The sequence below is a fragment of the Girardinichthys multiradiatus genome, chromosome 20, assembly GCF_021462225.1.
Source record: "Girardinichthys multiradiatus isolate DD_20200921_A chromosome 20, DD_fGirMul_XY1, whole genome shotgun sequence".
Classification (NCBI taxonomy): domain Eukaryota; kingdom Metazoa; phylum Chordata; class Actinopteri; order Cyprinodontiformes; family Goodeidae; genus Girardinichthys; species Girardinichthys multiradiatus.
Window position 1 is genome coordinate 4,156,948 of NC_061812.1, and position 24,374 is coordinate 4,181,321.

General features: G+C 41.0%; 2 protein-coding genes across 2 annotated transcripts in view; both read right to left on the reverse strand.

Moving 5' to 3' along the window:
• Positions 1 to 12,004, reverse strand: part of LOC124856956 (nuclear factor 7, ovary-like) — a 605,901-nt gene extending 593,897 nt beyond the window's left edge. Inside the window, exon 1 of the mRNA XM_047347960.1 lies at positions 11,883 to 12,004. The gene's annotated coding sequence lies outside the window, so the exon portion shown is untranslated. The remainder of the gene's footprint in view (positions 1 to 11,882) is intronic.
• LOC124856957 (nuclear factor 7, ovary-like) lies at positions 10,165 to 12,023 on the reverse strand. Its single transcript, XM_047347962.1, has 2 exons — positions 11,883 to 12,023; positions 10,165 to 11,790 (listed from the first exon to the last, which is right to left on the reverse strand). Exon 2 carries the CDS (start codon positions 11,771 to 11,773, stop codon positions 10,388 to 10,390), a length of 1,386 nt encoding a protein of 461 aa, XP_047203918.1. The 5' UTR covers positions 11,774 to 11,790; positions 11,883 to 12,023; the 3' UTR covers positions 10,165 to 10,387.
• Positions 12,024 to 24,374: the final 12,351 nt, after the last annotated feature.

Genomic DNA, 24,374 nt, shown 5'->3' on the forward strand with positions numbered 1-24,374 from the left:
ACGCACCAACGTAATCAGCTCTCATTAATAAATGCATTGTTCTTGTGCTCTGTGCAACTTTAAAGGCCTTCAAACACTGCAGAGTGTCACGCAAGGTTGCAGGTATGAAGAAGGCTGTGTTTGTTGAGGTGCCACTAGATGACTTTCACTGTTCTTTTACTGTGAACATCTTTGTAAAGCGTGACAAACACAGGATTTTATTGCAAACCTGGATTCATTTGATCAACAAATTGAGGTTCAAGAAACAGAAAATGAAAAAGTCACATAAGACATAACACATCAATGCAATTATGTGTGAAAATATTTTATCTACATCACAAGAACCATGTAAAAAACTTCAAACAGAACATTAGAATATCATTGGTAGCACAATTTCTGTAGACAAAAGAAAACCGTGCACTTGCTGCTTATTGCACATGATGAGAACATAATTGTTTTTCATACTTTGATTTTTATGTGCATTTATTTGTTCATTTTGAATTTTCTTTGATGTTTTGTCTCCATGATCAAGACTACTTGGATGATAAGTCATTTTCATTAACAGTAACAGTTTCCAAAGTCTAACAAACAAGCACTGAAAACTCCGAGAGCATCCATTATCCATACATTCATGTACACTACCGGTCAAAGGTTTTAGCTACACTTTCTCACTTAATGGGTCTATTTATTTTCATTATTATTTACGTTGTAGATTCTCACCAAAGGCGACAAAACTGTAAATGAACACACATGGAATTATGTAATAAACGAAAAGTGTTAAATACCTCTAAACATTTTTATATTTTAGATATCCCTTTGCTCTGATGACTGCTTTGATCGCTTGGCATTCTCTCCATGAGCTTCATGAGGTGGTCACCTGAAACAGTTTTCCAAAGAGTCTTAAGAGATCTTCCCAGAGGTTCATTGAGAGACGGCGAGAGGTTAATTATTTCAGGCATCACACCAAAGGGCGGCTACTTTAAGGAATCTGAAATATAAAACATATTTAAAGTTCTTTTACAATTTTTTTGTTTGCTATATTATTCCACATGTGTTCATTCACTGTTTTGATGCCTTCACTGAGAATCTACATACAATGGAAATAGTCAGAAACATAAAGAAAACCAACAGTGTATAATATATATATATATATATAAGTTTTACAGGAAAACCTGAGAATTTTTGGGCATGACAAACTGGAAAGGACCCGCTGGTAAACATGGTTATTGTCAATGAGAGCACAAAAATCTGGTTTTTGAGGAGCTTTTAAGCGCCGACATTATGATGGAGTTGCTAGAGATTGTAGGAGGAGGCCTCTACAGCTGTTAAAGTCACCCACCTGTTCTTTTCATGTCTATCTATCTGCTCACATTGAGGTAATTAAAGCATCAGCGTCATGAGCTTGGACCGCTGCTACATTTAGCTGTCAAAAAACCTGCTCTCTGTAATTTAAATGTCAGACGTAGCTCAAGTGACTCATGAAGACAGACGTGTGTGAATGGCTGTCAGTGCATCTGAACTGAATTATCAAATGCTTTCCAGTCTTCACAACACACACACACTCCCAGAGACGCATAGGCAGCCCATAATCTTCATGACAGCTAACATGATTATAATTACACAGCTTCTATCCACAGCCTCCTTTATAATGATTATCAGAGACAATACCTTCAGCTGTCAGCCCTGATGTGCTGTGATCTACTCCACACAGATCTGACTCCATCAGAGCAGAGGTGTTAAGCTGTTATGGAGTTATTAAAATGTGTCAAGGCGTCAGTGTAACCAAATAGCATTAAACCAAACAATAATAATAATGTTTATACATCCATATAATGTATATATAACAGACGTGTTTAACAATGTTGTGGTCACATGTGTTACATTTCTTTATGTGGGGCTCACAGGTGGTTATAAAGAGGATGTCCATGCTAACAGGTCAATGACATCAACAACTGCACTCTTATTGTCTGGTCATTAATCACATGATCATCTTGCAGCTATGGGCACAGCTCATGTGTCCCTGCACTCCGCTTATTAGGTGCATTACTCCACATGCAGGGCCAGGTACCGTGTCAGCCGACTGCAGCTTCTGCAGGCCTCAGAAAGTGGATTTTCATCCATGATTATCTGATAATGTGGGTACCATTAATGCTGGGTCACTGCTGTGTGACCAGTATGATCAGTCAGTATTGCTTTAAAGTCAGGTTCATACATTCCAATTAATCCTAATCATTGAACAGTTCAGTCAGATTCAGTTATTTATTCAAATTGGATAAAAAGTTTTTCTATCTAAGGAAACCCAGCAGATTGCATCCAGTCAGTGACTTGCAGCATTCACTCCTCCTAGATGAGCATGTAGAAACAGTGGACAGTCACTGGTGTTGACTTTGCAGCAATCCCTCATACTGAGCATGCATGTAGCGACAGTGGAGAGGAAAAACTCCCTTTTAACAGGAAGAAACCTCCACCAGAACCAGGCTCAGTGTGAGCGGCCATCTGCCACGACCGACTGGGGGTTTGAGAGAACAGAGCAGAGACACAAAGAGAACAAAGAAGCACTGATCCAGGAGTACTTTCTATGGGAAGGAAAAGTAAATGTTAATGGATGTAGCTCCTTTAGTCGTTTCATCTAGAAAGAAAGAACAGATAAATTCTGAGCCAGTTTTCAAGGTTAGAGTCTGAAAGAGAGCACATAGAGTTTGTTACAGTTAAGCTCAGTCAATCACCATATCTAGGAGAGAGAAAGGGTTAAACACTGAAAGACAGGGCCATGTGGATCATCTGTAGAGGGTGAGCATTAAGTTGTTGCCAGTAGAAGCTCGGACGATGCCCCCCTCCAGAAAGGTGTCACAGGTAGACACAGAGCCAGGCCAGGTGTAGCTTCTAGGAAGAGAAAAGAGAGAGAACATAAAGTTAAAAACTGAAACAGCAGCAAATAATGCAAAATTGGAGAGTAGTGTGAGAATGTAGTAAAGAGGGTGAAAGTGGTCATTATGTCCTCCAGCAGCCTAAGCCTATAGCAGCATAACTACAGAGATAGCTCAGGATAACCTAAGCCACTCTAACTATAAGCTTTATTAAAAAGGAAAGTGTTCAGCCTAACCTTAAAAGTAGACAGGGTGTCTGCCTCACGGACTAAAACCGGGAGCTGGTTCCACAGGAGAGGAGTCTGATAAGTAAAGGATCTGCCTCCCATTCTACTTCTAGAGACTCTAGGAACCACCTGTAAACCTGCAGTCTGAGAACGAAGTGCTCTGTTAGGAACATATGGACCAATCAGATCTCTGATGTATGATGGAGCTAGATCATTAAGGGCTTTATATGTGAGGAGGAGAATTTTAAATTCTGTTCTGGATTTAACAGGGAGCCAATGAATCAGAATCAGAATCAGCTTTATTGCCAAGTTCGTACATACAAACATAAATCCAAGAAATTTGACTCCGGTACACTTTGCTCTTTGGTTTTGTTTTTGCATTACAGAATATACATATTTACAATGTACAACATACACATATATAAATAAAAAGGTGCATTTGCAACATCTGTGTGCTGTTGTTTTGCACTCTATTAAATGTTCAACAGAGAAACAGCCTGGGGGAAGAAACTGTCTCTGTGGCGGCTGGCTTTAGTGAACAGTGCTCTGTAGCGATGGCCTGAAGGTAAAGCTCTGAACAGTTTATGTGCAGGGTGTGTGGGGTCTGCAGAGATTTTAGCAGCTCTTTTCCTGACCCTAGAAATCCTCAACAACACTGTATCGGCCGTGGACCACTTCAGGTTCTTAGGAACCACCATCTCTGAGGACCTGAGATGGTCTTCACACATAGACACTGTTCGAAAGAAGGTCCAGCAGAGACTGTACTTCCTGAGGCAACTCAAGAAGTTCAACCTTCCACAGGAGCTGTTGGTCATCTTCTCCACTGCCATCATTCAGTCTGTCCTGTCTTCGTCCATCTCAGTGTGGTTTGGATCATCCACAAAACAGGACAGGTCCAGACTGCAACGAATCATCAGGACTGCAGAGAGAATAATCAGAGCTGACCTTCCCTCCATCCAGGACTTATACAGGTCTAGGGTCAAGAAAAGAGCTGCTAAAATCTCTGTAGACCCCACACACCCTGCACATAAACTGTTCAGAGCTTTACCTTCAGGTGGCGCTACAAAGCACTGTTTACTAAAACCAGTTGCCATAGAGACCGTTTCTTCACCCAGGCTGTTTCTCTGATGAACATTCAATAGAGAACAAAACAACAGCATACAGATGTTGCAAATGCACCTTTTTATTATATATGTGTATATTGTACATTGTAAATATGTATATTTGTATATTCTGTAATGCAAAAACAGAACAACAGAGCAAAGTGTACCGGAGTCAAATTCCTTGTTTGTATGTACGAACTTGGCAATAAAGCTGATTCTGATTATTATATTTGTTGTTATTCTAGCTCCTTTGTCTTCCTTGTAGTTTCTAGTTTAGTTTCCGATTTAGTACATCTGGGTTTATTTATGTTTTGGTATTTGTTCACCTGTGCTCTTTGTTTACTAGTTTATTTTCTCTGTTCTTCCTCGTCCTGGTTCTCTTTCTGTGGTTTAGGTTTTGTTTATTTACAGTCAGGGTTTCTTTACGGGTTCTTTGTTAATTATTAGGTTTTGGTGTTTCTTCTATTCCCTTTAGTTTCTCAGTTTACTTTAGTTAATGATTATTCTAGGTTCTTATGTCTTTTTTGGTTTATTATGTTTGTCCATAGTTTTGATTAGTTCTGTTTCCTTGAGCTTTGTTATTTATAGTTTTGTTTTTGTAGTCAGGTTCTTCTGGTTATGTTCTTATCAAGCTTCCCTCGTGTTTCGTTTTGTTTCTAGCCTTGTCACCTTAGCAACTATTCACATTCCTTCAGTTCTCTACTACTTGGTCCACACCTGAATTCCTTCTCATCTGATTACCCGCCTCAGTTTCTCATTGGTCCATACTCCACTTCCCTCTGTTCATCAGCTCTCTGTTTTTGTTTGTTCCTCGCTGGTTCCTTCCATTCGAATCCCCGTTCATATCTCTGTTCACCTACAGTACAGACCAAAGGTTTGGACACCTTCTCATTCAAAGAGTTTTCTTTATTTTCATGACTATGAATATTGCAGCTTCACACTGAAGGCATCAAAACTAAATTAAACACATGTGGAATTATATACTGAACAAAAAAGTGTGAAACAACTGAAAATATGTCTTATATTCTAGGTTCTTCAAAGTAGCCACCTTTTGCTTTGATTACTGCTCCGCACACTCTTGGTATTCTGTTGATGAGCTTCAAGAGGTCGTCACCTGAAATGGTTTTCCAACAGTCTTGAAGGAGTTCCCAGAGATGCTTGGCACTTGTTGGCCCTTTTGCCTTCACTCTGCGGTCCAGCTCACCCCAAACCATCTCGATTGGGTTCAGGTCCGGTGACTGTGGAGGCCAGGTCATCTGGCGCAGCACCCCATCACTCTCCTTCTTGGTCAAATAGCCCTTACACAACCTGGAGGTGTGTTTGGGGTCATTGTCCTGTTGAAAAATAAATGATGGTCCAACTAAACGCAAACCGGATGGAATAGCATGCCGCTGCAAGATGCTGTGGTAGCCATGCTGGTTCAGTATGCCTTCAATTTTGAATAAATCCCCAACAGTGTCACCAGCAAAGCACCCCCACACCATCACACCTCCTCCTCCATGCTTCACGGTGGGAACCAGGCATGTAGAGTCCATCCGTTCACCTCTTCTGCGCCGCACAAAGACACGGTGGTTGGAACCAAAGATCTCAAACTTGGACTCATCAGACCAAAGCACAGATTTCCACTGGTCTAATGTCCATTCCTTGTGTTCTTTAGCCCAAACAAGTCTCTTCTGCTTGTTGCCTGTCCTCAGCAGTGGTTTCCTAGCAGCTATTTTACCATGAAGGTCTGATTCACACAGTCTCCTCTTAACAGTTGTTCTAGAGATGTGTCTGCTGCTAGAACTCTGTGTAGCATTGACCTGTTCTCTAATCTGAGCTGCTGTTAACCTGTGATTTCTGAGGCTGGTGACTTGGATGAACTTATTGTCCGCAGCAGAGGTGACTCTTGGTCTTCCTTTCCTGGGGAGGTCCTCATGTGAGCCAGTTTCTTCATAGCGCTTGATGGTTTTTGCGGCTGCACTTGGGGACACTTTCAAAGTTTTCCCAATTGTTCGGACTGACTGACCTTCATTTCTTAATAATATGACAGAGTCCTTGTAAAAGTGAAAACAGTTTTATTTTTGTCTCCAAAATAAAATTTCAAAAGCTGAACATAGTGTGGGCAACGCCACATCAAAGAAACAAACCTCACCGACATCTATTCTAGATAAAACAATAAAACACCCTGGTATGCTTAACAAAAAGGCTCACAAAAAACATTACATGGGTGGCACCAACCTACTTACCTGGTGTATCTAACAGAAAGGAGCCTATGTGTGAAAATGTAGAGTTGAACCAACTTACCTAGTCCTCTAACTCCCACCACAAACCTTTAAACTAAAGAAAATGCTCCAGAGCAGCAGCACACCTGAGCCAAACAGTCATCAGCACAGAGAAAGAGGAGCTGCAGCCCTACAGGTGAGCTTCCTTTATAGGGCAGACCTCAGTTCTTGTAGGTCTTTTAAAATTCTCCATCCAATCAGAGCTCAAGATTCCAAATGACCAGTTTGTTACTGAACCTGAGGAGAAACAAAAAAAGAGGGGAGGGGAAAACACAAGCATCCTGCCAGACATGTAACAGAAGCACAAAGGAGATTCAGACAAGTTTGTCTAAAATCACAGGATAAACTAACAGGAGGTGATTTATCACCGCAATCAGAGGCAGTACAATTTGGTCAAGAGCTTGAGTCACACCAGTCTTTTTTAAGGACACTTGTGCCATCAAGTCATGATTAATTTTCATCAGTTGTAAAGACAATGTAATTTTCAATTAAACATAGTTTACTCGTGCTTGGCAGCACACGGCTGAACAAATCAGCAGCAGAACAAACACCTGAATAGCGACGCAGACTGAGAGGTTGATTGAAGTAGCAATGGAAAGGGAATGTTGGGCCATTACTCTTCTTAACAGTAATGTAGTTGTGTGTTGATCAATTTACTGATTAAAACACTAATGTCAGTTCATTTCCTCTTTTTAATGTAACTGTTTTGCATTTCTGTCAAATGCTTTGAACCAGTTGTATGTTTTACACTTACAAAAGCTGAGAAAACAAATTGTTTCTTCTGCTGACACATCTCAATACTTAACCGTGGATGTACCTGCAGGTCCTTGGTTGGGCCTTGTCTAGTAATCCAGACACACTTGACTCACTGTCAGGGAGCAATATTTACCTACCCATTGTTTCCCATTATTATGTATTGTGGTTGAGGGGGACCCAAATGCAGACAGAACATTGGCAGACACAAGGTGGTAATAAGATTTAATAAGAAAATAAAAATAGAAAGTTACAGATATGACCTGAGAACATCAGGACATAGAACCAGGATGAGAGCAACTAGAGAATCCAGGTGGGAACAAAGAAACCAAGGAGGTGATAAGAAGCATGGAAACCAGGTGAGTGAGAAGAAAACCCAATAAACACTGAAGGAACACAGGAGCAGCTGAACCAGAACACAAAAGGTTCTACTAACCAAGGAAAAGGACCGACACTGAAATAGGAGTCAAAACCAAACGCAAGAATGACTTAAATAATAAACATGAAGGAAGGAACCAATATATGGCAAGACCTGCATGACAATAATAAAAACAAGAACCAAAGACACAAAACTATGTGATTTTAAAGATTTTGTGGCTTTCATTTACAGTGAACTGTCAGGAAACAGTGCAGATGGAGAGATGGTGAAAAAATGCTGCAAAACATCTAAGTTCATATGTTAAATTCCAGATGGCTGAGTCGAGGACTAAAAGCCTCTGCATGTGGCGCACCTGCTCTACGCTGAGCCCTTAAAATGAAGAGCTTTTGGTTTTTGGAGTAGTTGCTGAGGTCTGGGTAGATACAGTTGGGCAAACCCTCCCTCAGTAAAAACTCGTATGTTTGAATCTCTCTGATGGCATATTAGGAGTCTTTTCAACTGAACGTCAAACCCCGCAGCAACATAGGCCCAGCCCTAAACCTTGGTGTTTGCACAGCATGATAACCGAACAATCTGCCTCACGTTCTATGTTCAGAAGCTCTAGGAACCTCCAGGAAACCTGCAGTCTAAGTGCAAAGTGCTCAGTTCCATATTTTCCTGCCATTCAAGAGTTTTTATGTAAGAAGAACGATTCTGGATTAAACAAGGAGTCAAAGCAGAAAATGTGAAATGAGGAAATGTGATTTCTTCTTTAATTCTTCGCACATCTGAATGCTTCTTGGTGATTTTTGGTTCATTTTTCTAGAAATCCAGATAATAAATCTAGATTAAGTCTACTAAACCTCCTCGCGCTCTATTTTATCTTTTCTTTTTTCTCATCCTGTAGCTTTAGAGAAAGTGTTAGGGGAATGAGGCAGTGGCTTCTGAGGCTGGTGAATACTTCATGATGTTCTTGTTGTAAACAGCAATCATCCATCTGTAGTCCCTGTGTTTATTCAAACAAGCTTGTTTTTTTAAAGCATCTTAATGATTCAGACTGTTTACATCTTTCTGACTGTTTGCTCCAGTTCAGGTTTCTGATCCTCATCTGTCTGAAAGGTTTAGTTTGCTGTAGGTGTTTTACAGCATGAAAGTGATTAAATGGCTTTAAAAACTGCATCAGTGTTTATTTGCACTAGCCTTGCATTGCCAAAGAAACATACAGATGGTTTCTGTGGAGGGTCAGAGTTATTGGTCCCTGTATTATTAGGGATTTGAGTTCTGATTATTGTTTGTCTGTTTTTAAGGAAATAAATGAGGGGAAAAGACATTTACATCAAAATGAGAGGATTTTTTACGGTGGCCGGGGGGTGCAAAACACTTTTACAGGTACTGAAACAAATTTACATTTCAGAAAACAAATTTACATTTCAGAAAACAAATTTACATTTCAGAAAACAAATTTACATTTCAGAAAACAAATTTACATTTCAGAAAATCAACCGGAAAGGGAATGTACCAACGCCGAGGCTGACCCGGAAGTCAGCCTCAGGGCTGCATCCTTCGAAGACCGTATTTGTAGGCCGATTACGTTACAGCGCGGCGACGAAGGCTGTCCCAATTCATGAATCATTCCGAGCAAATGCTGCCGACAAATGTGTCCTTATTTTGCCCGATTTGAAGGATGGATCGTGAGTATCCTTCGCGGCTCATCATTTCCCATCATTCATTGCGGTTCGAAGCGGATTGGTCAAGCAGGGGAAGCCATGGCGGACCATAGCAACAAAAGCTGTGAGTAAATTGTGGAAAATTACACTTTCTGTGACACAAATTAAGTTCTACAATGTTTTTGGTGCGGGAATATAACTATGTAGACGTGAAATATCTGCTTGATTTATCTAGACATCGTTTAATTTCAAATGTGCTCCGACGTGTTCGGAGTTTTCCGTTCCCACCGTAGTAACCGGCTCGCCTCGCCAGACCTACCGGCGGTGAGGTGAGCTAGACCCGGTAGAGATCTGACCGGACTATCGGCACTAAGCTCCCGCTGGCAGTCATCACAATGAACGTTTAACACAAGTGATTTCTAACAGTTTATGTTATTATTTTAATTGTTACTGAAAATCGATTTAATATTTCAGGTGATATTAAGGTTAACCAGAATAAATGGACAGTTTTATGTAATCCAACTGTATCGCTGGAGAGTGTGATTGAGAATAAATAAGCTTTTCAATATAAATTTTTAATGAAGAAATGTGCTATATGTTTTAAAAGTTTATTTATAATTCAGTTATAATTTCTGATTCCAGGTACAATCCAGAGACAATCATGTTCAGGTAAAAAAAGATGTGGCAAGACTTAAAAATTAATGTTCACAGATGTTCTTCATCCAGTCTGACTGAGCTGGAGGAGTTTTACAAAGAAGAATGGGCAAAAGTTTCAGATAGATTCAGTTTTTATGACGTTTTCTGTAAAGATCAGTTTGTTATTCAGACACTATTGATGATGCATTTCAGAACCTCATCTCAGGTTCTGATCTGTGTTTGTGGGTCAGGCGAGCTCGCAGACAGGATGTGAAGCATGGAGACCCCTGGAGTCAGTGTCCAGTCACAGAGGAAGGTAAAGATCTCCAGGTGAACTCCACATCATCCACTTCATGTCACCTTTAGTTTGTAGCATCTGGACAGATTATTAAGCAGATCTGAAGCTGACCTGAAAGCAACCAGATGATCAGTCAGACCAGATCAGATCATCTCCAGTTTCCTGTTTAAAACACTGAGCTTCAATCTGATCAATAAGGTTTTATTTGGACTTTATGTTCTTCATGCTGAGAACATCAGAGCTGCTGTTTGCTCACTGAGATCTTCATCGGTAAGATTGTTACTTCATCCACAGTGAAGATGTATGGAAACATCTTGTCAGTGAAGGTGTGTGTGAAGGTGTGTATGTGTGTGTTAGTGTCCAGATCAGAGAAGGACAGCTTTCCTCTGTCCCAGTCCAGATTCACTCTGATCCTCTGGAGCTTCTTCTGTACTGAGAGAACTGTGAGAGGAGCTGCTGGAGACCATGCTGAGTATCTACCTCCAATAAAACATATAAACAACAATCCAGACTTTATGATTCTCTTCCTCTGGACAGACTCTATCACACCAAGCACCCAGCCTCCACTGTCTCCAACATCAACATCCCAGCTGTGGTTCCCTGAGTTAAAGCCCTCAGAACTCAGGACAGAACGCCACCAGTAATCAAACCTCTCTGGATTATCAGGAAGCTTCTGTTCCTCTCCTACAGTCACACTGGTCAGATCTTCAGACAAGAAGAGTCTTGAACCAGCAGTGTTTGGGTCCAGGATGAGAGGAGTGTAGGACACCATGTTCTTCATGTTGCTCCAGATGTTGAAGGCCAGGTTGCCCAGATGTTTGGCCTGGTCTATCAGAGCTCCTGAGGGCAGCTGTGGACCATCCAGCAGGGGGCAGCGCTGGACTCTTTCCACTGCAGCCTTGTAGTTGTGCAGGAAGGAGACGTCTTCAGCTCTCAGCTCCTCCTCTGTGGCTCTGACTGTGGCTGAAAGAGCTGTTATCTCTCTGCTCAGAGCCTCCATCTTCTCCTTCATCATCCCACTCTTCTGCTCCTCTTCCTCCCTCAGTGCAGCCAGCCTGGCCTCCTCTTCCTCTGCTAGAAACTGATGAAGCTTCTTAAACTGCTCCTTAATCAGCCTCTCTGTGTGTCGGGCCTGGACCTTCACGTGTTCTGCTGTCTGATTAAACTCCTCTTGAACTTTCTTCCTGAGCTCCAGGTTCTTCTTCAGAGGTTCCAGAGTTTCCTGAAGGTTCTTCTTGTGTTGCTGAGCAGCTTCATTGATGGGTCTGAATCTGTGCTTGGTGTGTTTTTCTGAATCTCTGCAGACGAGACACACTGGCTGCTGATGGTCCAGACAGAAGAGTTTGAGCTTCTCAAAGTGCAGACTGCAGAGATCCTCTGAAGATCTCTGGTCTCTCTGCTGTAAGAAGGTCTCACACAGGTTCTTAAGAGCCAGGTTACAGGGTGGTTGATATTTTGAAGATCTCCTCTTACAAACTGGACACTCTTGTACTGGTTTCTCTCTCCACCAGTTCTTCAGACACTCCTTACAGAAGCTGTGGCTACAGGACAGAAGAACCGGATCTTTGAAGATGTCCTGACAGACCGGACAGCAGAGATCCTCCTCTGATCTGGAAGCCATTTAGTCTCTGAATGAAGCTGAAAACACAGAAGGTCCAGTCAGTCATGGCTCCCTCCCTCCTCCACTAACGTCCCTCAAAGTGACTCTGAGTGTTCTTGGTCCAACTCACCTTCAGTGTGTGGAGCAGCTTGAAGCAGCAGTGTTGGAGGTCTCCAGGTTCCTCTCCTGCAGCTGGACTCACTCAGAGGAAGCTGCTGGTTTGGTCTGAAGGTGGATCTGATCCGTCTGTGAGTCTCTGCAGGGACCAACGATCACAAACTGCTTCCTGCTGTAGTTCTGGTCCAACTGAGGTGTGTTTCAGTCCAAAGTCCAGAATTCAACCTTTCAGCTGCTGTAAAACTCAGACTAACAGGTTTTATTTCTCTTCCTCAATCAGAACATTTCCTGTAATAAAGGCTGTAAAATAAAGTGTCCTCAGTGCTGCAGTCGTTCAGCTCTGAATGAACTCAGTAACTATGAGGTTCTTCAGGAATAATCAGCTGAGCTCAACAAAGTTCTCCTCTTCCTCCAGAACCACAACAACAAAGTTATTTTCTTCCTCCAGAACCACAACAACAAAGTTCTCCTCTTCCTCCAGAACCACAACAACAAAGTTCTCCTCTTCCTCCAGAACCACAACAACAAAGTTCTCCTCTTCCTCCAGAACCAGAACAACAACTAAATGTGGTTCTAATTTTTTAACTTTTTAATAAATATGACAGAATGAGATGTTTTAATCTGAGGTTTATCTGGTTTTAAGACCGGGTCAGAACCAGTTCTCCGGGTCAGAACCTGTTCATCATGTCTGAGTGAAAGCTGAGATTTTATTTAGAATGAACACAAATAGAAATCATCAGTATTGAGACACAGAGTTTCATTCAGAGACCCAGAAGGCCTCTGCAGGTCCATCAGTACCGGATCGCCATGACGGATAAGGACTGCTCCATCATGGCTGCTCTTGTTCCCAGTGTTGAGGAAGAGGACGATGATGAAGAGTAAGCCTCTACTCTGTTCAGATTTGAAGGTTCTGACTTCAGATGAAGCTTGGAGAACGTAGGGTGAAGATCATCCAACATCTCCAGGAAGTCTGATTGTTAACTTGTTGAATTATTCCCAGCTGTGGCTACATGACAGAAGAACCGGATCCTTAAAGATCTCCTGACAGACCGGACAGCAGAGATCCTCCTCTAATCTGGAAGCCATTTAGTCTCTGAGTGAAGCTGAAAACACAGAAGACAGAACGTTAAACCAGGAAGTCAGTTTCCCTCCTGAAGAAACTTTCTTCTCTTACTTTCACTTTGATCTTCTTGTTTCTCCACCAGCATCAGTCTGTGTTTCAGTGTCTCGGTCCCTCAGCTCTTTGTTATACTTGTTCAGAGTTGGTTTGACCTGAGTAGGTCATGAAGGTCATGAAGATATTCCTCTTGACTAGTTTTTTTCTCTTAGACCCTGAACTAGTTCCTGGATTTTAAAGAGTTCCTGTTGTAATAAGTCTTAAAGCACAGATGTGGCGCCCTCTAGAGGATTTACTGTGGATCTGCATTTCATGTTGTGTGTCCTGTTTGCTTCTTGTTTTGTCAGATCCAGACTCTGTGGAGGTGAAGGTGGTGTATGGTGTTGAAGGAAACTCCACGTTCCTGGAGTGCGTTCCTCGGTCGCTGCAGGCTGAGCTCAGCTATAAGATTTACTGTGTTTAATGATGTTATGATCCAAAGCTGTCAAAGTTTCCTTTAAAATGAAGGATTCTACTTCGGTGGTTTAGAAATTTAAGAAAGTTTTTTTAAAACAATCCATAATAAATTCATAATCAGTTTTAGATTTAAATAGAGATTAACAAATAGGATGTTTTCTTCAACAGAACGACTGAATGTGAGATAATTCAGTGGATAAACCAATCATTGTGTGAGTGTCAATGATAAACGGTTCAGGTAGAAGCCAAGTTGCATTAAAAACAGCGTTAATATGGTGAAACTGTGCATTGCTGGTTGTGGCAGCAATACCACGACAGCAGTAGTTAGTCTGCACTACTTTCCTGAAGTGAAGAGGATCAGAGCTGCTTGGATCAGATGGGCTGGTCCCACCAAGCACAGCCAGGTATGATTGGAGGACTTCTCAGCAAACTGCTTCAAACAAGAAACCTCTGAATTCACCAGAGAAATGAGGTCAGAGGTCAGGATATCTGGCAGATGAAGAAGAAAGTTGAAGCAGAGTCTAAAGCCTCGCTTTTCAGAGCATCTGATGCGAAAAGATCTCCAATAAAAAGGTTTTTGTTGCTGTTGCTAAACGGATCAAGGCTCAGCAGGTAAGAACACTTCCTTGTTGCAAAAGAACATTTAGATATCGGCCGTTATTGTTAATAATTAAAAATCAGAAATTATTATTTTATTATGAATAATAATAATCAGAAATTAAAGCTGCAAGCAGCATTGAAGGCCCTCGCAGCCAAGCGCCGCTCGACCTGTGTAGCGACCGCGGGAGACTGGCACTGCCTCCTCCACGCCACCGAGGAGCCCGCCGCTCCATTCCACACGTTCCCACTAGGTGGCGCTGGCTGCGAGCCACCTTTCATACATTCTTTGGTCATGTTAAGTTCTGCTCTGGCAAGAAATGTTCCAAATTTAGCCAAAATACAACCTTCCCGATGGAAGCTGCATTCATTGTTAGTTAGTGGGCGGGGCTAAAATAATGTCGTCAATTGATTGTGTCAACATGTCCAGCATTGATCCATGATGATGTATACTAAATTTCAAGTGGATCTGATGATGTATGAGGGAGATATAGCCCTTGAAGTGTCCTAGTGGGCGCTATTGATCCAAATTTCAATGTAATCCAGTAGAGCTGTTTGGGGGCTGACAAAGATCAACCATATTCAGTTTGGAGTGAAACGTATGGCCGTGGCGTGACATCCGACTTCGTCACCCCACCATGGCCACACCCTCCAGCCAAACCTGTTACTACTAGAGACCAAGTTAGACCGTCGTGTTATCTGTCATTGGAGACAGTTTCATGTTGATCAAGTGAAGGAGATCAAATATGGCCCACACTAAGTGAAACATGACACTTCCTGTTCTGAGGGGGCGGGGCTTTGATGATGTCAGCATGTGATCAGTGAATATTGTTCAGGCCCAGAAACAGATCAATCCCAGAAGGTTTCATGTCTCTGTGACTTTCCTTGTAGAAACTATAAGAGTTTCGTGTTTCATGGCGAGAAGTCAGACTTTGAGGCTTAGCCACGCCCACATACTTTCATGTAGCAAAAAGCTTTTGATAACTTTTGATCCCCAGTGCCTTAAGACTATACTCATTGATTTTGAAGTCTGTAAGTAAAAAGCTGTAGGAGTTCGCTCAGATTCGATGTGAATAAACGAGAGAAAATGGCGGCTTTGATCCAAGATGGCAGACTTCCTGTTTGGTGTAGGATGTCGGTCCAAGAGAGTTTTAGGTAGTTCTCAGGGAGTTCTACAAGTGTACCAAATTTCTTAACTCTATGATAAAGTAAGGTAAATGCGGAGGCTTTTATGAAAATTTCAGGGGGGGCGCTGTTGAGCCGTTTTTATTGCGACTTTTGCAAACCTTTAAATTACGTACATTTCACCAGGACTGATGGCTCTGCCAAATTTGCTGACTTTTTGAATATGTTAAAGCTGCTAAAAAGGCAATTAATTTATTGCCCGAATAATAATAATAAACGGAACGATTACAATAGGCCTTCGCAGCGCTTTGCTGCTCGGGTCTAATTATTATGGAGTTTAAACGAAAATTCAACATGGAAGACTCACCACCCCGCCGCGTCCAATCACTCTTCACTGGCTGCTCCAATCAACGGCAGGTCAGCCCTCCTCCTCGGCCAATCATCTCCCAGGGCATCACTTTTAAAGACCTTCTGCATGGAAAACACTCTTCTGCTGAGTTTCAACGATCAGATGTGACATGTCCGACTAGTTTCTAGTGACTTGGTGGTTCCTCGTACTGTTTGTGACGAATCCCTTCCTCCTCCTCCGCTTGTAGGAGTGTTTGACTGGCCTCCTGCCTAATGGCCCCTTTTCCCCTCGTCTCAGCTAAGGCATGTGGAAAGCGTCTTAAGAACTCCTCCAATCCATCTACTAAGTGTTGCTGAAGTCGCCCTGCCTTCACCGCGGCTCCCGCCGCCGCGTCACCGGGCCCGGCTTCTCCAGTGGTTCTCCTCCGATCTCGTCTAATCCGATCTTCCCGCTCCTCAGGCTCCGACGTCTTCTTCTACTCCGGTCAATCTTCCCTGCTTCATTCATCTCGTCCATGGATTCTCTCCAGAGTTTCATATCTTCTTTATCCAGCTCCTCCGGGAGTTCGCCTCCAATTCTGCCACGTCAGCATTTCCTCCGCTCAGATAACGTTCAACTCGTTCCTGGCTCCTCCCACTGACATTCACCATGGCAACGTTCGTCCTGGCTCGTCTCTAAGGGTGAGATGTATCACTCCTTTCTCTTTCTGAACTGTTTCCTCATTCATTTGCCCTTTAAGCACGCTGTGTTTCCACTCCTCTGTTACATCCAGGTAGATCATATACAGGTCCTTCTCAAAATATTAGCATATTGTGATAAAGTTCATTATTTTCCATAATGTAATGATGAAAATTTAACATTCATATATTTTAGATTCATTGCACACTAACTGAAATATTTCAGGTCTTTTATTGTCTTAATATGGATGATTTTGGCATACAGCTCATGAAAACCCAAAATTCCTATCTTACAAAATTAGCATATCATTAAAAGGGTCTCTAAACGAGCTATGAACCTAATCATCTGAATCAACGAGTTAACTCTAAACACCTGCAAAAGATTCCTGAGGCCTTTAAAACTCCCAGCCTGGTTCATCACTCAAAACCCCAATCATGGGTAAGACTGCCGACCTGACTGCTGTCCAGAAGGCCACTATTGACACCCTCAAGCAAGAGGGTAAGACACAGAAAGACATTTCTGAACGAATAGGCTGTTCCCAGAGTGCTGTATCAAGTGTGGAAATATAAATGTCTTATCATTAGTAGCTAAAGCTAAGATATATTTGGTATTTGCTGCTTATAGATTGATTATTATTAGGAGTTTTTAGTTATGCTTTTGAGAGTTAGAAAAATCCTTAAACAGTAGCTTCTAATGTGGTCACACAATGATTGTTTATTATTCAAGGTTAAAACTTGCAGGTGTTTTCTGTCTGCATCGTGAGAAGCTGGCAGTGGATTTGGGAGGCATGGTACTCCTCTCCCTGAAGATTCCTGAAGACGTGTGGGAAACTGACCTTCAGCAAAAGAATGTGTGAGAAAACTGAGAAGGGCTGCACAACAAATGTAAAATGTATATTTCCTGTAGTATGTGTGTGTTCAATAAAAGAACGGTGGAGGGGAGAGAAAAACAGATGTGTTCCTGACTACGCAGATGCAGCACCTCTCTTCCCCAGCCAGGTGAACAACTTTATTACTTAGTCCGTGTTTTTCTTTCTTAGAGATTCAAGTCTAGTTTCTCGTACAGAATTAAGATGCTTTGACCAAATGCCTTAAAAATAATGTGTTTTTCCATCTCCATTCTTCCCTTTTCTAGACCAGACCTCTTTACTGCAGGATCAACCTGAGTGTCCCAGTCCTGAAACGCTTATTCAACCAGGAGGACACCAGGCCTGATTTTCAGCTGAGCAGGAAGTCTCTGGCAGTGCTGCTTAATCTTTTGCACCAGGATAGGCAACATGGATGGGTGCTACTATTGAGACCTTGGTTTTTCTTTTCTGGCTGACAAGTGGCATATCCTACAGAGTGGTCTGGAGGTGCACGACACCTTTGTACCTCATGTAGGTTTTGACCTAGATCCATTTTATATATACGTAATATATACACATATATCCACCCTCTTTTAAATTGTTTTCAGGTCATAACAGCATGCGCCATCCTCCACAACATCTGCCTTGGTGCTGGAGATGTCATGGCCCCAGAGGATGACCCAGAGGAGGCTGTAGAAGAGGATGAGGGTGAGGTTTGGACTGAGGCAGTCAGTGTTGCTCTCTGGCAGGACCAGCTTTCAGCTGAGGTGTCTGCCCTGGAGGAGGTACCACCAGAACATGACTACTGTGTGCAGCCAAGTATAATATTATAGATGTGATTAATTTTTCAGGGGTATAATTAATTGTAATATTTTGTGAGCACCATCTTCTAATTCTGCATTTTTCCGATTACCTCTTAGTGATGTGGCAGCCCTTTAAACCCACTTGATGGACGATGACGTGGACAGCGGAAAGAGGCATCACAAACATCTGCAGACCACCTGTGTGATGCTTCGCTCAGCATCCAGAAAGACAGACCAAAGGTCTCAGTTGCAGCGTCCATCCATGTCTCTGACCTTGTGTGAGATTTAGCCACACCACCAGACTTTCTGTTCAGAAAGACATCAGCCTCTTTGTTCTGTTGAAGAGGTTTTTCCAGGAACTGGTCACTCAGGTTGATCCTGCTGTCGCCATTATAAATACTTGTACATAGTTTTATTTTATGCCTTTTGTCTTGTAATCTTGATCTGTTTGAATGTTTTCTTCCCCCATTCTGTTTAAAGTGCTGTTTGTATTTTTCATAATAAATTCTGTTTATAACTTTAAATGAAGTTGATGTATTGTTAGATCAAATGGAAATAACATTAGTGACAAAAACTATTTTGAAATTTATTAGAAAACCTTAAAACTTTAAGAAACAATCTGAACAAAACTTAATATTTCTTATGTAGCATCTTATTTTGGTGCCATTCTTTGGAAAACAGTCTGTCCATTCTCTGTGCTCTCATGTCCTCCCTGATCAACTCCATCATCTCTGTCCCTCTTTCTTTTCTGACCCCTTCCTGCTGGCTCACTGTCTTCCTTCTCCATCTGGTTGTCCACCGCTCCGCTTGGCCCTGGAGTGTCCTCAGGGATGGAGGCAATTAGGACAGGAGGTGTTGTGGAAGACCTCTGTCCCAACACCTCATCCATAAAGACAAACCAGGGCCAAGTAGCAGCAGTGGGCTTTTCTCCTGACCCTGGATACTTACAATCCTAAAGTTAGATGGAATAGAAAGACTTTTAGAAATATTTTTTATTTGTGTGTGACATGAGAACTTCTGAAAATACTCTAAATTATCTATTTTTTTCAAATTGTCCCACATTGTGTTGGCCTGCAAAGGGGGTGACCTTCCCCTGTTGGTCCATCTTCTCCAGAATTGTCCTAAACCGAAGTATGTTAACATCACTGGATGGATATTTATGAAAGTTAGAAAGATAGGAGTTATTGAAACTGGACAGAAACTGACTGTAAAGAATGTTGTTATTGTACCTCCAAGCCACGGTGGCTGAGTTTTTAGCTCCAGTAAAAAGGTGGTGGTTCTCACCCCTGAGCTTCATAAACTGGCCCGTCTGCTCCTTTGTACCTAAAACAATAGAAAATATATATATATATCTTGCTTAATATCAGAGCAAAAAAAAGCCTTTTTTAATTTCACATTTGTCTTAATTTGAAGAAAATATTTCTATGCAAATGTCTAAAACAAGCTCTTTCAAACTTTTCACTTCTTTACTGAGATTTACTTACATTTGGAGGTTTATTCCTCGTCGGGTTTACCTGGAATCAGAAATTATAACTGAATTATAAATAAACTTTTAAAACATATAGCACATTTCTTCATTAAAAATTCATATTGTAAAGCTTATTTATTCTCAATCACACTCTCCAGCGATACAGTTGGATTACATAAAACTGTCCATTTATTCTGGTTAACCTTAATATCACCGGAAATATTAAATCGATTTTCAGTAACAATTAAAATAATAACATAAACTGTTAGAAATCACTTGTGTTAAACGTTCACTGTGATGACTGCCAGCTGGAGCTTAGTGCCGATAGTCCGGTCAGATCTCTACCGGGCTAGCTCACCTCACCGCCGGTAGGACTGGCGAGGTGAGCCGGTTACTACGCCGGGAACGGAAAACTCCGAACACGTCGGAGCACATTTGAAATTAAACGATGTCTAGATAAATCAAGCAGATATTTCACGTCTACATAGTTATATTCCCGCACTAAAAACATTGTAGAAGTTAATTTGTGTCACAGAAAGTGTAATTTTCCACAATTTACTCACAGCTTTTGTTGCTATGATCCGCCATGGCTTCCCCTGCTTGACCAATCCGCATCGACCCGCAATGAATGATGGGAAATGATGGGCCGCGAAGGATACTCACAACGCATCCTTCAAATCGGACAAAATAAGGACACATTTGTCGGCAGCATTTGCTCGGAATGATTCATGAATTGGGACAGCCTTCGTCGCCGCGCTGTAACGTAATCGGCCTACAAATACGGCCTTCGAAGGATGCAGCCCTGAGGCTGACTTCCGGGTCAGCCTCGGCGTTGGTACATTCCCTTTCCGGTTGATTTTCTGAAATGTAAAAGTGTTTTCTGAAATGTAAATTTGTTTTCTGAAATGTAAATTTGTTTCGGTACCTGTAAAAGTGTTTTGCCACCGTAATGTTTTAGTACTGTGCTTCCATCTTCTGGAGAAAACAGGTATAACACTCTCTGTTATCACTGACGGAAATGACGCAGTGCCCCGGTACAAACAACATCCCCTAACCTGTATATCAGAGTACATCACTGCGGTAATTAGGCGTTATGAGGAGATTTATAGTTACAAAAGGATATTAGGATCTTTCTAATATCACACACTGTGATGGGTGTGTGATTAAACCCGAGGGGGATTCTGACTCATATCAAGAGGCTTCACAGTGATTACATGTGACTCAGAAACTGTCACGTGTTGAACTCAAAATTGACTCGTTTTCATTTTATTGCATTGCATACTTTTTGCAGTTAGGGATACTAATTTGTGTTGTTTTGTAAATGGTAAATGGACTGATGGACATGTAAAATGTACAAAGATAATTGTCCTCTTCTTGTGATTTAATATATAATCCTAACTGACACTGTAGAAAATTGTCACTAACATTACTTTGTATATTTTTTTGTATTAAGTGCAATATACAGGTCCTTCTCAAAATATTAGCATATTGTGATAAAGTTCATTACTTTCCATAATGTCATGATGAAAATTTAACATTCATATATTTTAGATTCATTGCACACTAACTGAAATATTTCAGGTCTTTTATTGTCTTAATACGGATGATTTTGGCATACAGCTCATGAAAACCCAAAATTCCTATCTCACAAAATTAGCATATTTCATCCAACCAATAAAAGAAAAGTGTTTTTAATACAAAAAACGTCAACCTTCAAATAATCATGTACAGTTATGCACTCAATACTTGGTCAGGAATCCTTTTGCAGAAATGACTGCTTCAATGCGGCGTGGCATGGAGGCAATCAGCCTGTGGCACTGCTGAGGTCTTATGGAGGCCCAGGATGCTTCGATAGCGGCCTTTAGCTCATCCAGAGTGTTGGGTCTTGAGTCTCTCAACGTTCTCTTCACAATATCCCACAGATTCTCTATGGGGTTCAGGTCAGGAGAGTTGGCAGGCCAATTGAGCACAGTGATACCATGGTCAGTAAACCATTTACCAGTGGTTTTAGCACTGTGAGCAGGTGCCAGGTCGTGCTGAAAAATGAAATCTTCATCTCCATAAAGCTTTTCAGCAGATGGAAGCATGAAGTGCTCCAAAATCTCCTGATAGCTAGTTGCATTGACCCTGCCCTTGATAAAACACAGTGGGCCAACACCAGCAGCTGACACGGCACCCCAGACCATCACTAACTGTGGGTACTTGACACTGGACTTCTGGCATTTTGGCATTTCCTTCTCCCCAGTCTTCCTCCAGACTCTGGCACCTTGATTTCCGAATGACATGCAGAATTTGCTTTCATCCGAAAAAAGTACTTTGGACCACTGAGCAACAGTCCAGTGCTGCTTCTCTGTAGCCCAGGTCTGGGGAATGAGGCACCTGTAGCCCATTTCCTGCACACGCCTGTGCACGGTGGCTTTGGATGTTTCTACTCCAGACTCAGTCCACTGCTTCCGCAGGTCCCCCAAGGTCTGGAATCGGCCATTCTCCACAATCTTCCTCAGGGTCCGGTCACCTCTTCTTGTTGTGCAGCGTTTTCTGCCACACTTTTTCCTTCCCACAGGCTTCCCACTGAGGTGCCTTGATACAGCACTCTGGGAACAGCCTATTTGTTCAGAAATGTCTTTCTGTGTCTTACCCTCTTGCTTGAGGGTGTCAATAGTGGCCTTCTGGACAGCAGTCAGGTCGGCAGTCTTACCCATGATTGGGGTTTTGAGTGATGAACCAGGCTGGGAGTTTTAAAGGCCTCAGGAATCTTTTGCAGGTGTTTAGAGTTAACTCGTTGATTCAGATGATTAGGTTCATAGCTCGTTTAGAGACCCTTTTAATGATATGCTAATTTTGTGAGATAGGAATTTTGGGTTTTCATGAGCTGTATGCCAAAATCATCCGTATTAAGACAATAAAAGACCTGAAATATTTCAGTTAGTGTGCAATGAATCTAAAATATATGAATGTTAAATTTTCATCATGACATTATGGAAAATAATGAACTTTATCACAATATGCTAATATTTTGAGAAGGACCTGTAAGTTAAGTGTGCTGTTATTATTATTGTTATTATTAACTGTTATTTAGTATTGACACAAAATGATGCTTTGCTTTGGATTTTTTGAAAATTGCTGTCATATACATTTTTTGAGTTATTAGATATTTTACTTATTTTGTTGAATGCAGTAAAATTGCGTTATTACATTTGATTCTTAAAAATCTGTTGATTTTATCTTCAGATGAGCTCATCTACCACCAGGTACCAACACCCGATCGTTTTTTTACCCACCGGCTTCTGGTGTGGATGCCCTATCATCAGTGGAAAGTTAGGGTGTTCTGCCAAGCTTGTGGGAAGCATCTTACGGGGGCTGGTGTTCCACCACATGCTCCTGCTCTGGCTCCCACTAAAGCACCCCGAAAACTGACAAGGTTTTGCACAATACATGCAAAAAATGTGGGCAGTTTAGAATTGCTGAGAGAGGACACAGCCAGTATAGAGGACATATTTACTGTCCCTCCAATGAAAGCATGACAAAGGAGCTTTGGCTAGAACACATTAAAAAGCAAAAATAAATGTGAATCTGTTTCCTCTTTGTCTTGTTTTAAATATGAAAGCTTTTACAAACAGTTTTATTGTGTACAGTTACTCCTGTTTCCTGGTTCTCACTGTTTTAATTGTTGAATAATAAACATTTGGTTCTATAAAAAATATTCAGTTTCTTGTCTTTAACACAGAAAGTACTTTAGGAAAGACATCTTTCCAGAAAATACTATACTTTAAACTGCTAATTTGCAGCAAATAATGAATATAAAAGCTAGATATGATTAATGTTATTAAAGTACACTTGAATGTGTATAATGTGCTTTATTGAAATATGTCATTGAAAAAAATAAAATTAAGAACACTTTAGTTACTATGAACCTTAAAAATGAAGGATTATGACAAAGGAATGCTGTATTTTCAGTTAAGTTCAAAGCTAAACAGCTAAGTAGTTGCTGACATTTTTATTTGCACAAAATAATACATTTAACAATGATTTTAGTTTTTAAATGGACATGTTGTTTACATTTAACACTTAAACACTTTAATTATAAATATTTTCTATAAACAACATGCTCACAGGTGGAATCGAACTCACTAAATTCTCTCCTTTCTTCCCTCCCCGGGGCAGACTATTGTTCCCCAGCTTTGGCTCAGTGTATGCAGTTTAAATTATACATTCTTAATGTTCAGTCTTTTATCTCAGTTCATTGATTCAAAAATAATTTTCTGTCTGGTTATATATATAATTGAGGGCTGGAATGTGTAGCAAACCTGAAGGACTACTTATTAATGAAGTGTCTGACACTAGCTTCATGATCGAGGTCAAGACTGAAGATGTTAAATAAGGTCACCATTAGCCAATAAACGTCAAGTCTTATTCATAGTTATAATCAGCCTTAAATCCATGTTGTTCCACATAAAAACAATAAGACATTGAAACAAGTTTAGAGATGTACTTTATTAATTAGCATACATTATCAAACAACAAATAGACGAAATAGAAATGAAAAAAAAAGCGTTTTGTAAATATGTTTTGTAACATTTACGTAAAGTTGATTCCGACACCATGGTAGTGTGTATTTCCGGTTTTGTTAGCTTCAAAATAAAAGTTCACCCGACGAACAAGACTTTCGCGTAAATAATCGCTGAATTGTGAAAAATAAGTTCCAGCTCAATTACAGTATAGAGCTGATAAATATTATCGTTGTTGAACTGTAACAATATTCATAATGCATTTATCTGCCAGTAGTATACGGCCACAGTAGATAAAATGGATTTTCCTTTTCATTTAGGTAGAATTAATGACGTTAACATAAAACATCCTTCTTAGGGTTTTGTTTCTTTTTCAGGTCTTTCCCGCAGTAGCTCTTGAATTAATTAATTTGTTTAAAAGATTAGTCAGTGACTGACTGATAGATGTTTAAAAGATCCTGTAGCATGGAAGGACATTTCTTCCAATCTATTACTGAGCTTGTAATATATCTGGACTCTTTGGTTTTGGCCCAGGAGCTAAAACTTCTGTTATTCAG